The sequence below is a fragment of the Fundulus heteroclitus genome, chromosome 12 (genome assembly GCF_011125445.2).
Source record: "Fundulus heteroclitus isolate FHET01 chromosome 12, MU-UCD_Fhet_4.1, whole genome shotgun sequence".
NCBI classification, from domain to species: domain Eukaryota; kingdom Metazoa; phylum Chordata; class Actinopteri; order Cyprinodontiformes; family Fundulidae; genus Fundulus; species Fundulus heteroclitus.
Genome location: NC_046372.1, coordinates 29611511 through 29626724, shown reverse-complemented (window position 1 = coordinate 29626724; position 15214 = coordinate 29611511). Strand labels below are relative to the sequence as shown.

Below are 15214 nucleotides of genomic sequence, written 5' to 3'. Positions count from 1 at the left end.
CTGAAGGAGCGATCCTCTTTGTTTATTTCTCTTAAGTTTTAAGACGTTTATAAATTAGGTCTATTAAATAAACAGAAACTTAATAGTGGGGCTTCATTTGTCTTTGTCTGGCCGAGTTGGTCATACCGCTGCGTTTTGGAGAATAAATTCAACCGACGTTAGTAGAAGAGTTCCGTTTCCTACCGAACCTGAACGCCTCACAGGAAGAGTTCGGCGTCCTGGGTAGTGACGCAGCGCCGTGGGGGCGTGTCTCTGGCGAAATCAGCTGGGGTAACAACAACACAAAAGGGGAGGGCGGCTCAGCTCAGACTATAGAGATCGGCTGGCAACTGCAATGCTTAGATTTAACTCACAAAGGCGTGCGCTAGGAAACAAAGCAGCAGCTTAGATCCACGGCGGAGAGTCGCTACTTGTTGAGCTCAAAGAGAGGCCGAACGGGAGGCAGCACAACGGGGAACTAAGACGAGGAGGAGGAGGAGGAGGAGGAGAGGAAGGATGTTTCAGGGCAGAGGTCCTGTCCGCAGCTTTCTGTGCTCCCTGACAAAGAACGGAATCAACGCGGCCGTCTTTTCGTTCTCTGCGCGTCTCTGTCATGTTTGCGTGACCGGCTGAACCCACCCCCCCCTCCCAGCAGACTGGCATGTGGGTCAACTCCGGAACCGTCGGAAGGTAGGGACCCCCTCCTGCAGCCAAACCGAGTCACATGCCCCTCTTTCGATTCGTACTGTGCACAAAGCAGCCCTCTCACCACGTTTTCTCCACAACGAGTGCGAGATAATCAGCATTCACCTAAAAAAAAAAAAAAGCAACACAAACAAAACATCTGGGTCGTATTGGAATTAATATATTTCCTCATATTCGGCGGTAATATGTAATTACCCAACTGTTTTTTTTTTTCATTTTTCAAAACGGGATTATGTTTTATATAAGTGGGAGACGTCTCATCGATAAATTATTGGATCCAGCACGTGCTGCAGAGACCCCAGTAAATTTCTAATTCAGTGCCATTGTGAAGCGGATGGGCTTGGCTCATTACGCAAGACTCCTCGTCGCATCACTTGGGATGGATGCGCTCATGCACCTGCTTGGTGTAGCTTTAAGGCTGTGTCTTTTACTTTGTGGAATGAAAACAATAGGTTCCCCTGGTTTATTGAGCCGCTCGCAGGAATGAATGAACCAGGTGGTTGTGAATGGGGGCAGCGCTGAGGTTCTTTTCATTGACTACTGTAGTCACCCTACACCAGACTATTTACTGGAACCATGCGGATCAGAACTAGGGCAAACGAGAATGGGGACAGAATCTTGCAAGATGCATGCATATTGTTTGCAGCATGCACACACACACACACACACACTGGCATGCTGTAATGCCGATCCCTGAGCTATGACGCCATCAGAGATATTGTGTTACGCAGGTAGCCGAGTGGCTGATGAAGAAGCCTCTCACTTCCACCTGGGCATGAATGAATAATGCTTTCTGAGAGATGTGTTCTTACGGCCATATTTTCACATTCAGCCAGCAGCAAATTTGGTCATATCGCGAGTTTTGGAGTTGCATAAACATGCCATTGCACAATTCTTGTCTCTTGGCCAATTGGAACCTACGGTATGTCTAATAATGCACTCGGTGTGATCATGGCTCATCTCATTTTGTGCAGCATCCAATGGATTTTTGTTTTGTTTTTTTACTCTTTGCAGCTGTCATTCCGGTCAAAATAACCCAGCATCCTGCCAATGTTGAAGCACATATGCACTGAGTTTGGGATTAAGGTGCCATTTGGCTGGGAATTCTTAGCCATTTCATCAGCACTCCAGTTATTGAACCAAAAGCTATCATTAGGTGTACTGCCTGGCGGATTGGTAACAGAGCTACGTATTGTTCTGATTAAGCATTAAGCTTTGACTGTGTCAACAGCTTTGAGATAACAATGTGCTGCACTCACAAACCCACATGGAAGAGTGAGCCTGCATTACATGGCTGGCTTGAATGTTCTGACCCTTGAAACGGGCTGCTGTGGCCGACACGCGGAGGTAATAGAGCTTCAAATTGTTCGCATGCTTTTATGTGTTTGTTACCTTTTGCTCTGCAAACAATTTGCCAGAAAAATGAAAAAAATCCAATGCTTTCCTAGATAATAGCTGTGGCTAAAGGTCCACATTATTCTTTATGTGTTGAGACAGATGCCATATTCTAGCTGATTCACAGTACCTTGTCGGGTATTATATACCACTTCACTTTTCCATATATTGTCACATTGCAACTAAAAAGTAGCGCCTCATTTTGAAGTGGAGTTAAATCATGGCTGTTTTCTTTTTTTTTCTCCCCCGCACATCTTTTCAAAAAGAAATATCTGATATAAGTGGTTTTGCACTGGTATTAAGCCTCTTTTGCTCTGATATAACAGAAGAAAAATCCAGTAAACGCCAATCCACTTTTTGCCTTACGTGCAAAACAGTGTATACAGTACAAACTAGCACTGGACATCCCTCTGAACTCACATTCCCCACTGAGAAACATGGAGGTGGCAGCATCATGATGTGGGAATGCTTTTCTTCTGCTGGAATTGGGAAACTAGTCAGAGTTTAGGGAAATATTTATAGCACTAAGTTGATGGCAATCCTGGAATAAAAGCAGTTAAAGTCTGCAAAACACTGGAGACTGAGGTGAAAGTTCCCCTGCCGGTAGGACACTGGCCCAAGAACATACAGCCACACTACAGGAGTGGTACATGAGTCAGAATGTCTCTGCCAAAGACATTCTGACACAATTAGGTGACTAGAAATGAATATGGCGGATCGCAGAGGCTTTTCACCCAATATGGCGTAGCTTGAGCTGTTTCCCAATTTCTCAACCGACAAAAGATTCAGTGTATAGATTTTCTGTTGGAGAGACGATGCTTGAAAAACCTAATTTCAGCGGAAGGCGGTTCTACAAAGTACCGGTTCAGAGCAGCTGAATACAATAGCCAAATTTTGATATTCAGTGTTTAAAAAGGGACCTTTTGCTTCTACTTCATAATATGCACAATTTATTTATTAATTTATTTTATTTATTTATTTTATTTGAATTGTGCAATGACAAAGTAAAAACATAAATAAACTCAACGGTTTGCCTCTGACTTTTATAATTGTCGTCAGTGGTTAAAAAAAGAAGAAGTAAAAACGAGGTGCAGACTTATGCGATAAAGGTAAAAAATAACTTTCTGGGCATTAAAGTGCGGAACAGAAGGGAGGCAAACAAACAAATATAGTATGAGAGATAAGAGGAAAGAGTGGGTGGAAAAAATGGACAGGGAGAAGGGAGGATGAGCAGAAGGAGGAAGAAGACGACGATGGAGCGGGAGAGGAAGGAAATGAGGGCGCCGAGAGGAGCCCGCCTGTGTTTACACAGCATTATTGCTGCTGTGAGAGAAGAACGTTCTTTCTTGCTCTAAACCAGGCTGACATGCGGCTCTTCCAAATACAACCAAATAAAATAAATCATTTTCATTCACAGTCGTATAGATGTGCAGATAACGCCGTCTGCCTCTGGCTGGTCATTACTGCCAGTACCATCTGTATAGTGGGTCAGACAAGTGCATGCGGGCATGTGTGTACATGTCTTTTCTCTTGTGTCTGTGTGAGTCCGAGGTCTACTGTCAGCCATCCAGGGAGTGATGCAGCAGCTACGAACCCGCTTATGTAACCAGGTCTGTGCCAGCTGTGCCCGTGGCAGCCAGGCTCTCAAACGTGTACGATGACGTCCACGTTTGCGCACACGTTATCATACACACCTGAAGAGCTTAGAAGTTTGTGAGGAGAGACCATACTTTTCATTCAAGACCAAAAAAAGTTGTTTTAACACAAATTAGCCAAGGAGGTGCATTGGGTTGACTTCGGGTGATGGGGGGGAAAAAAAAAGATTCCTCTTGGGATGTTGAGCGCCAAGAAGGTAGACAAAAAGAAAAAAGCTGCGAACCGGAGCCACGCAGGGTTTAGGATGAGCGGCCGCTGACAGTGGATCACTGAAATTGTTGCATAACAGGGAGACGGAGGAAGGGCTGGTTGGGACGGCGTGGGAGGGATTTTTGCTTAATGCCACTTCTTGGTTACAATTCAGAAAGATCAGAGCTCAAAGATGGGTTTCCGATTGACGCAAACCACGATGAACTGCGATGCGGATGTTGAACCCGAGAAACAAATACGGGTGCAGACACGGAATACCCTGGAGAGATGTGACGAGGTGAAGAGGCAGTGAGCTGGAGCCTTAAGTGGAAGATATTGTTGAGTAGGTTCAGCTGGGAAGGTCTCAACAGCCAGAAGAATAGAGCAGATTTTTAAAATAACTTTGTGCACAAAACAAAGAAAGAAAGGGGAAAAAAAGAGGTCAGGATGATTAAAAACTGTACGTCATTCAATAAAGCCTGTCTGACCTTGGAGGAAATCTGCATTGTGCACGTTGAATTTCTTTGCCCAATTTTACTTTGCAAGAAAATCTTCCAAGAGGTGGATAAAATGCATGAGATGCCACAATAATGAAATGCCCCGCATGTGTGTTTTAATCTCTCGTCACTTCGCTCTCTACTGGTGAGAAATGCAGAGACACATTTTACTGTCGCGCCTCTTTGTCCTTGCAGACTCGTTCACTGCCTCAGTTAGAGCCGGCCCACAGATAAAGTCTAGACGCCTGTGAAAAGTTCACTACAGGTCGTCAACTGAAAATGAAACCCGATCTGTCCGGCTTCTCTTTCTGCTGCACTGCTCTGTTAACACAGCCTTTCTGCCTCTGCTCGTCTTTCAGTCAGGCATGGAAAAAAACAAAAAAAAAAACTTTGAAGTTTAAGCATGCATGAAGCTTACACTAGTAAATTAATGAAATATAGGAATGAGCGATATGGAACAAAAGTAATATTTCAATATTTTTAGGCTGAAGGATGATATACGATATTTATCTCAAGATGTTTTTCTTTTTATAAAGTTATTATAAAAAGGCATCTCTGAATTAAAGCTATATCCCAGATGTGTCTCTCAGGCAAACGGCTGTAGATAAATATGAGAAACGGCTGAAAAAGAACCTACTAGAATACATAAAAGTGTAATTCGAATGTAGCATAGACCATCTCAATACAAACAATATAGTCTCATCTTATCTGTCTTTAAAAAATTCTCTATTTTTAAAATCTCAATATATTCCCTAGACCTAATGATATGAAAATTTACAGTGCCTCGGAAAAGTATCCATGCCCTTTGAACTTAAATTTGGCCATAACCACAAACTTTGATGTATATTGCTGGGGGTTTATGTCATAGACCAACACAAACAAGTGCAGAATTTTGAAGTCAGAAGGAAATGCTGCCCGGGGTTAAATGTTTCTTACAAATGGGAATCTACAAAGTGTGGCTTGCATGTGTCTGCACATCGAGCTCATATTTGTATTGATTCGTCTGCAAAATAGCTCAATATGAGTCAGATTGGATGTAAAGCTGCAACTTTCAAGTCCTGGCAAAGATTCTCCATTCGATTTAGGCATGGGCTTTGACTTGGCCTTTTCTACTCATACATGTGCCTGGATCTAAACCATCCCATCTCAGTTTAGTCAATATGTTTAAGGGAGAGGTTCTGCTGGAAGAAGAACATTCATCCCTGATCTCAATTCTCTTGCAGCTTCAAACATTCTGCAGCTCCATCCAACTTCCCATCAACTCTGACCAATTTCCTTTTCCCTGCCGAAAAAAAATGCATCCCTACAGCATGTCGCTGCCACCACCATGGGGAGGGGTTGGGCTGGGGATAGCGACATGCATTGTTAGTATTGTGCTAAGCATAGTGTTTTGCATGAAGACCAAAAGGCTTCATATTGGCCTTTGGTGAGTTCAGATGGCTGTTGATTGCATTGGATTTTATTCAGGCGTATCAGAACAAAAGAGGATGAATACTTTTCAGGCTTTGAAATAAATGGGCACTATTTTGTCTTATCATAAAAAAAAAATTCCCATCAAAAGCATCGGTCTGTGGTTGTGATAAATAGATTAAGGGCTCGCAATGCTTTTGCAAGTATATGTCCAAGCACTGGACTATGAGTTTTGTTCTTTTGTTGGCGGATGCATTGCTGGCCCGGTGTGTGCAGGCCCACATGTGGTTGATTGCTGGAAGCTCTTGATTCCTTCGGTTATAGCAACCACATCACATCACATCACCACAACGCCACCGCTGCCACCTTCTGGTTACATCACTGCATGGATGGCCCTAAGCTTGTTACCACACTCGAGCACATGCACTGTTATATGCACGCCCGGGTTGACTCCCAGCCTCAAAAGGGTAGCGATAAAGGATTATAGACTACACTCTCATTTCACTTGTTTCTTTTCTCCCAGTTGTTTCTCTACAGGAGAGAATAGGGCTTTACAGAGCAGACAGACACATCAGCAGGAAAAGCTGTGATTTGTTCCCTGGTGCAGCCTTGGTTATTGCTGGTCTTGCCCTTTTGATCCCCGTTGGCATAACTTAATGACTCCAGCGCTGCTCCCTCTCTCTTCCAGAAAGATTAATAATTCCCACCCTGCCTTTTATTTTGTGAAATTTTCTCTGCTTTATCTACTGTCACACAGGAAGCACTGGGATAGAACCATGATAAACATCCTCTTTCCTGTGACGTTCCAGAGGCACCGTCACTTTATCCCCCTCTCTCATGCGTCCTGTGAAACAGGTTAACAACGCAGCATCATTTGTGAAGTCTTTTGCTTTTACAACCGGCAGTTCATCTCATCTTTTACCCTAGCACAGAGAGAAGGGCTGCTTTTGGCAGCTGCCTTCAACATTTGGCAGGCTGCTGTTAGATAACTGCAAGGTTGCGCTACTTTTTCTTTATTGCCTCTTCTGTCTCCCAGTTGTACGTGCCTCCAAATGTGTCACAGCCACACAGGTGGCAAAGGAAGAGGGATATTTATAACTACCAAAGTCATATTGAGGCGATGTGCCTGAGAAGGGGCCTTTTGTTCACTATGTCCCTCCTTTCCAGATAGATATACACGATGTCTTCACATCCTGGTGGAGGAAAGGTGACCCTTTTTTGGAAGGAAATCTGTAAACAAACATACTTCAAGTGTTGATATGAGAACTCTTGATGTCATTCAGGATGCAAAATCAATGTGGAAGTGCAATGCATGCTGGAAAACCAGGTCATGGCTGTGAAACCGGACACACGGTTCATATGTCTGATGAATAGTGGCCATTTTTAGCTACTGGTGTCTGTCATTGCCGGACTGGACTGAGGCGTTGTGCTGGCATTCTGCGTCAAAGGAATAACAAGCAAAGTCCTTTATCAATGTTTCAGTTGCTCTATTTAAGGGGTCCTGCTGTGGCTTTTGGAACGGGCTGCAGCGACGGACGTGCCGACTTGACGATCGCAGACTTTGAACGGTTTCCTTTCCGCAGTCGTAAAGGGGTGTTCCTTTAGGAAGTCTTTAAATGGGCAGCATTAGCGAGTGTTTGGCCATGTCAGAAATGTTTGTAAGCTGTTTAATGTTAAGTCGATTCTGATAAGCTTTTCACAGCGTTTGTTCAGTTTAAAAGAGGAAGTCGGTCAAGCTCTGAATAACTGTTTCCGCCTCAGGGTGAGGTTAAGCTGACAGGTGATCACGATTTATTTTTGACTTTAACCCTTCAATTCACGAGTGACTGAACACAACTCTATTTGGGTAAAAAAAAAAGGTTATATATATATATTTTTTTCTTGCCCATGTTTTTAAATTATTATTATTATTGGTGCACAGAAGAATGATTTTATGTTTGAAATAATTTTTGTTCATATTTAAAATAATTTTGGAAATTGCAAAAGAAAACAGCAATGCAGAAACATTGACTACTATCATCAGTGTGTGAGTGTGCATGTGCACGTGTATGTATGTGTGTGTAAAAGTCAGCATGTAACTGTCCAGTCAGTTGCTCTCTGTTTTTGCCTCCTTGTCTCCTCCCTACGTGAAGTCCTGGTAAGCCAGCTGTTTCCAGCTGTGAACAATGAACACAGGTATTTCACTTGCCACACCAATTATTGCCCTTACACTGTAAGGATAAGCATCAGTAGCCTATTGATCATTGAGTATTCGTACCCTTTTGCAAATTTAGATCCCATGTTATTTTCATTCAGAGGAAGTTTGCTTCTGATAGAAAACGAGAAAGGCGTTTGTCAAAAGATAATCAAGCAATTCAAAGTGAATCTCGTTTTCGAGAAAATGTATTTATTGGATCTTTTTTGCATTTGATAGCAGTCCAAATATACTCTACATGACTGTTGGGAAAAAGTGATTTCAAATCTATTGCGAAAACTATGATCAATTCAGATTTTTCAGACTTTCTCATGTTACACAGTGTACCCACCTTTCTTCAAGAGCTTTAGTATCTCTCTCTAAAATGTACATCATGTTTGAGCATCATGGGTAATTAGAGTTAATCCGAAGGGCCAAAAACATTACGGCCAATCAGAGTGTGAATGCACGTAAAATATAACATCCTACCCAATTTTGCTCCAGTAAACAGTAACTCCAAGTCAATTCTTTGGGATCAGATGCGGACTCCTGTAGTCCATCTATGGACTGGCTGAGCCACTCCAAAACATTAGTATTACTTCTAGTCTGAGGTAACATGTTAAAATTAAAGGATACGTATCATGCCACTGTGGTTCCAGTTAATTATGTGCAAACTCAAAAATGTAGCGCATTGTTTCAAATGTTACATAACTTAATAATTAGCACCTCCCTCTACTGAGAGCTATCTGTAGATCACTGTTGCCTATTCCTCAATTAGCAATATAGAAAGCATCAATTAGCTATCCAAGAAGTTGCTTCAAGTTGCTGTTTTCACACTCTTTCTGATTCTTTTACGTGGGATTCTTCAAAAGTCTTCAATAAAAACAGAAACACTCTCTAGATTTGTAGCTAGCCACTTGGATAAAAAAATGCTGGTGCTCGTAGTGTCACGGGCAGAGCAGGTCGCATGATAGACAGACAGGAATCTACTTCAATGATTCTCTCTCTCATTGCCTACATCATTTAAAAAAAGGCAGAAGGCGAGTTTTGCCAAGCATCCTGAAAAAACAGTAACTCCAAGTCATTTCTTTGGGATCAGATGCGGACTCCTGTAGTTTTGTATCTTGTGAGGCAAAGTTAGATATTTTAACATTCTGCTTAGAGGAAAGTGAAAACGCTCCTAGCGTATCCAAAGGGTGGCAAACTGGGTGCAGATGGCACAAGGGAAGCTGAGGACAGTGACCTCCAGGGAAGTCTCTCTTTATCTGTTCATCCATCTCTCTTTCTCTCTCTTTGTGCTGTTACGGAAATAGCTCTGCAGTCTCTCCTGCTCAGCCTGTGAGTGGGAACCATGTGTTCTGTTGTGGGGTTTGGCAGAGGTCTCTGTACGCTGGACAATGCAGCAACGGGGGCTTAGAACCTAAAACAATGCATTCCCTGGGCTGGGACTGGGATGAGAGTTATTGCTCCCGGTGCCCCTTGTTTGACATAAAAAAAAAAAAAAAAGTGTTACTGATGACGTGACATTTATTTCCAAACATGTTGGATTAACCTGTTTCCTTGTTTTTCACTCTCCTTTCTCATTTTTCCCCCCAGGGCCCTCTCCATGGATATAGACACAGACTATGAGCGGCCCAATGTGGAAACCATTAAATGTGTGGTGGTGGGGGACAACGCAGTAGGCAAGACCAGGCTAATATGTGCCCGGGCCTGCAATGCCACACTCACACAGTATCAGCTGCTTGCCACCCACGTGCCAACCGTCTGGGCCATCGACCAGTACCGAGTATGCCAGGAGGTGGGCACACACATATACACACACACACACACGCTGTACGAAAAGAAGCCACAAATAGACAAATCCTTCTAGCATTTTCCTGCGACTAATTCTGTTATTTTGTTAGTTAAGACATTTCATTTCAAAAGCCACTGTACATCGTGCAGTTTGATCTTGCAGCTTGTTTTAAGGCTGATGACAGATTATTTCTTTAATCCTACTAAAGCACAAATCTTGCAAATAAATGGTACACCTTTGACCTGATTACGCTGACATATATCCCTGCGTTGTAGGTGCTGGAGAGATCTCGGGATGTGGTGGATGAGGTCAGCGTGTCCCTGAGGCTTTGGGACACGTTCGGGGATCATCACAAAGACAGGCGATTTGCCTACGGCAGGTGAGACTGCCGGGCACCCGGCTTTGAGCTGTTCACAAACCTAGTTACTGACCCAATAATGCAACTGATGGTAGACAATAAGGTTCATTATCTGGAAAATTATAATTTTTTTATATATATATATATATCCATGAGCTTTGGGCTGTGACAGTTTCCAGCTGTTTTGCCGAATTGACTGCTGGATTCCGCTAAAAAAAATGTATGGATCTGGAAGTTAATTAAACACAACCTATAATTACAATTTAACTAACGTTTTGCACTCAAATAAACATACACAAATACCTATCCATTAGTGATCTATGCCAGCTCATCCATGCAGGGTTGCAGGGGACTTATCTCCAACAGTCACTGGGTAAGAGGCGGGGTTCACCCTGGACAGGTTGCTAGTCCATCGCAGGGCAACACAGAGACACACAGGACAAACAACCATGCTCGCACACGCTTACACCAAAAAGGTAATCTGGAGACACCAGTTAGCCTAACAGTCATCTTTTTGGACTGTGGGAGGAAGCCGGAGGACCCGGAGAGAACCCATGCATGCACAGGGAGAACATGCAAACTCCAGGCTGGGATTCAAACCCAGGATCTTGTTGCTGCAAGGCAACAATGCTAACAAATGTGCCACTGTGCTGCCACATGTACAAATATGCAAATGCAATCAGAATATCATCAATAATTATTTATTTATTTTAGTAATTCACTTACAAAATATTTTTAGTATACTTCTTTTCAATTTAACATTTATTTATACAGGTATTCTCATTGAGATCCAATATCTAATTTTAAAGAGACCTAAAAAAAAACCCATAAAAAATAATACAATATTACTAGAACAGTAACAATGCAAGTAATTAAAACATTTGACTCAATTAAACAAGATTATAAAATATAAATTAAAAGCAAGAGCAAGTTGCATAAGAAGATGGCTCTTTGTCTTAAAATAATTTTAAATTGTCCCATATGAATCAATGTGGGTAGTTTCAGATCTTGCTGTAGCGTGGTCTGACGGTGCAGAATACAAAAATGCTTTGTTTCAAAGTTATGATCCTACTAATGGATCGCTGAAGGAGAGGAAGTCCTAACAGCGAAGTTTGTCGCTGGACTGTCTAAGTAACAGGTACGAGGAAAGGAAAAGCCGGTAACAGCCCAAGTGTGGCTTCATAGATGAAAATATACCAATGCACGAGTCTGTGGATTGATAATGACAACCACTTCAACCGAGATTATCGATTACAATGGTGAGTAAGATATCTATACCCTGTTATGAACTTCAATGCTTCATGATAGACAGCATGCAACAAATGCAGAGGTGGCAGCTGCATTCACACATTCGCAACGTCACAGTAATCTAACAGAGGCAGGAAGGTAAAGTAAGACACTTCCTTGCACTGTAAGAATCTAATTAAGATCTAATAGAAATGTATACTACATATTTTCATTGTGGCTACCCAGAAGGACAATAATGATTTACAACTTATGTGAACATCAATTTCCCTTTCTGAGAATATTCAAAAAAAATAATATGTCTAAATAAAATAGTCTTTAATATAGAAACGTTATAGCATACACATTAGGACCTCGTGCTAGCTTTATGTTTGAGTTTTGGCGATTTTATTAGTCTTTATTTTCAGCAACATTCAAATTTATTAAAATAAACCTGTATACATATTTTTTTTTTTTTTCATAATCCGACTGTTGTTTTTCTCTTTTGTGTTGAACATCCCTTTCAAGCTGTCATATCCTTCCTCCACAAGAGATGATTGGATAATCCCTGTATCCTCTTGTTACCCTGTCTCTCGTCAAAGCTGATTTATTGACATGAAATGCAGAAGCATTTATTGCTAGAATACAACAAGCAAATGGCAGATGTGAGAGCAAAGTCGAAAGATTTTAACAACAGAACCTCCGATCAAACTAGAAATGTGTAGAAAATCGATGATGCATCTAATGCAAATTTTAGTTTTATTTTATTTAGTATACATTGAAGAGAAAACCTAGGTCATTTTCCATAGTTATTTAGACTTATTCTGAGATGTTTGCCCTTGCATGTAGTTGCATAACAGGTTCTCTCAATTATCAGCACAGAAATTCTCACAGTCTTCACATACATAAATGTGCACACCAGACCACAAAGCTGCAAGATGCATCAAGGTCGTTTGGAGGGATTTTGCATAAGGTGTCACCTTGTTCCCTTTTATCTAAAGTGTTTGTACGTATCAGGCTTCATTTATGTATTTGTCAGCTGCATGGAGGTTAGTTTGCGGTTCAAATTTCCACCCCTCTGTTGTGTTTACTCACTGTCTAAATGTCTGTACATTTCCTTTGTGAACTCCTACTGTTTGTTTGTGTGTGTGTGTGTGTGTGTGTGTGTGTGTGTGTGTGTGTGTCCTCACATCTATCCACCCTGTGAGCCTGGAGTCAGCTGATTAGAAACACAATGCCAGCTCAGCTGATTTTGCCCTGCACGAAAACCACAACAAGCATTCTTTCGTACCCGTCCTCATTTTTTTTATTTTATTTTCCAGCTCTGCTCATCCCCTTTTTTATCTGAGCCAACCTTGCAACTCCTTTTCCTGAATGCTTACCTCCTAAGCTCATTCTTTAATATTGTCGAACTTCTGCATACCCTTGGCATGTACTTGCACTTTGACCCTCAACATCTTGGTAAGCTTTTGTTGACATAAAACTAAGAATGTCACACTGTCACATGGCTTCTTAGAGCTAAGTAATACCTTTACTGCCGAAAAAAAAAATAGGTTAAATCCCATGTAACATGAGTCAGCTTGTTTTTTTTTTTTCATAAGTTGAACTATTTGTCATGCAATGACTAGATCAATATATCGATTTTTAAAGCTTTTTTCCCCACCTTCAATTTGTCATATATCCTATATTGTTAAACTAAAAAAAACAAACAGACTTAGAGGAAATATTTCTCACAAAACAAACTATTTAATTAAACTACTATTACTAATAAATGCTTTGCAGAAACATCGTTTGATTTAATTTGCCCATTCAGTTTTCTTGGGAACACCCCTGGTTTAGGTTTCTCACTTAAAGAGGCCCTTCACCGTGGCATTCTAAAGACAGTTCATCAATCCTTGAAGTAAATATGGAACATCAATGACATTACTAAAACTGGATCCAAAACACTAGAAAGTTAGGCCGCTTTCCGACAAAAGAACAATACAGTACAATACATCTTATCCACACTGAAATGTGGCGGTGGAAGCATCGTGCTTGGGGGTTATTTTTCTTAAGGTTGAATCTTTATGAAGTTGCATGAAATCAGGAGCAGTTTTAAATACAAGTATTCAGGCCTCTGCAAGAAAGCTGAAAAATACATGCAAATGAATGCAAGGAATACAATTTTTATTTTTGCTTCAGCAGAGTTCTGATGGCTGTTATAGTGAGATCCTCAGGCTCAGATAGATTTGAAAAACATCTGTAAGGTAGAGTAGGCAAATATTGTCAAGCCAGTATGTGAGTTACCGAGAGGCTTCTGCCAAAGAAGACTAAATGATGAGCCAGCAATATATACAAACATGTGAGCTACAGTATGTACTCCTTTCGGGCTAAGCCGTAGTAATAATCCTTTGAAAAGTGCTAATGGGTTATTGCATGCCTGTATGTGTGCACTGTTATTTAATTCCCTGCTGTTGTATATTATGTCCTTGGGAGCCTTTCAGAGATTATCTTAGTGAAAACAAAGAAGACTGTGAAATCAGAACAACAAACATATCCCAGATGATTGTGTCTCAAGTCTACAGAACCATTTTACATTAGACATAGAACTTCAGGTTCTCTTTATCTATGTGGTCGATAAAATTAGCCTGCAAAGACTCTTCAAGAATTTTCCAAGATTGTTACATGGCAGTAAAACAGAATTTCTTCAACAGCAGAGCCTTTGTTGTCTAATTAAACACTCCAGAACTCCTGCCATGTAGGTATTTTGCTCAAGGAAATGAGGCATATTCAACTGTTGTGCAATGCTGCTCTCAAGCTCAGTAAATCATTTACCTCACATCTTCTGATAAGTACTGGAGGCCTGGCAAATGTGAAAACTGCAATATAGTCATATAATTAAATTATCCTCAAGCTACCAATGATGATTAATGTAGCACAAGTTACATAAGTCTGAGTATTCAGTTGCTGCTGAGGCTAAAAGTCTTCTGTTAGGCATTGTTGCAGCGGTTGAAGAGTTACAAATTATACTTTTTGCCTTTTCAGCATACGTTAATGATCCACCCCAAACATTACCTAGGAATAGACAGACATGCACTCACCAGCTTGTAAAGGTTACAGATCTTCTGTTAAGTGCTTTGGTCTGCTTGCTCAAACACATCTAATAGATCTGATCGTGAGTTTAAATCCAGAACCGTCTGTGGTCCTTTTTGTGGTCGTTGATGCTTTTTAGGTCTTACGCATAGTTATTACACAGAAGGAAAGAGACTCATGCCACAGAAAGCAACAGCCCAGAGGTCTAGACTCATCTTGTGGCTCCCCACCCAATCCCCACCCCCACCCCTGCCACACACACCTCATAACTCTTGCATTAGGTATGTGCATGCTCTCTCAATTCCTCGCAGCAGATGAACATGCTTCCTCCATACGCACTTTGCGCAAGTTTTAATACAAACTGACATCATGTTCCATGAGTCAGCAGTAGCTCTTTTCCGTTTCTCGCTTTTCTGTTCCCATACATCCAGCAAAGCTCAAATGCCCTCTCTTGACTGACATGACCTGCTCGCGACAGAGCAACCCAGTTCTTCTCTGGCCACCTCTGTATTTTCTGTCTGTCATTTTATTTGCACATAAAATAACACATTTTCTCTCTCATCTTTATTTGTAGGTCTGACGTAGTCGTCCTCTGCTTCTCTCTGGCTAATCCCAACTCCCTGCGCCACGTTCGCACCATGTGGTTTCCAGAGATCAAGCACTTCTGTCCTCGAACTCCCATCATCCTGGTCGGCTGCCAGCTGGATCTGCGCTATGCTGACCTGGATGCAGTTAACCGCGCGAGACGGCCGTTAGCAAAG

General features: G+C 41.6%; 1 protein-coding gene across 4 annotated transcripts in view; it reads left to right on the top strand.

The window, feature by feature from the left end:
* Nucleotides 1–15214, top strand: part of rhobtb4 (Rho related BTB domain containing 4) — a 59115-nt gene that overhangs the window by 23759 nt on the left and 20142 nt on the right. For 3 of the 4 annotated variants that reach the window (XM_036144417.1, XM_012861312.3, XM_021315825.2), the window contains 3 exons: nt 9601–9802; nt 10075–10178; nt 15028–15213. In XM_036144417.1, coding sequence (XP_036000310.1) covers nt 9611–9802; nt 10075–10178; nt 15028–15213 — 482 coding nt within the window. In that variant the 5' untranslated portion in view covers nt 9601–9610. Of the gene's footprint in view, nt 1–254; nt 670–9600; nt 9803–10074; nt 10179–15027; nt 15214 lie in introns of those variants that run through there. The other variant, XM_012861310.3, reaches the window with a different exon arrangement.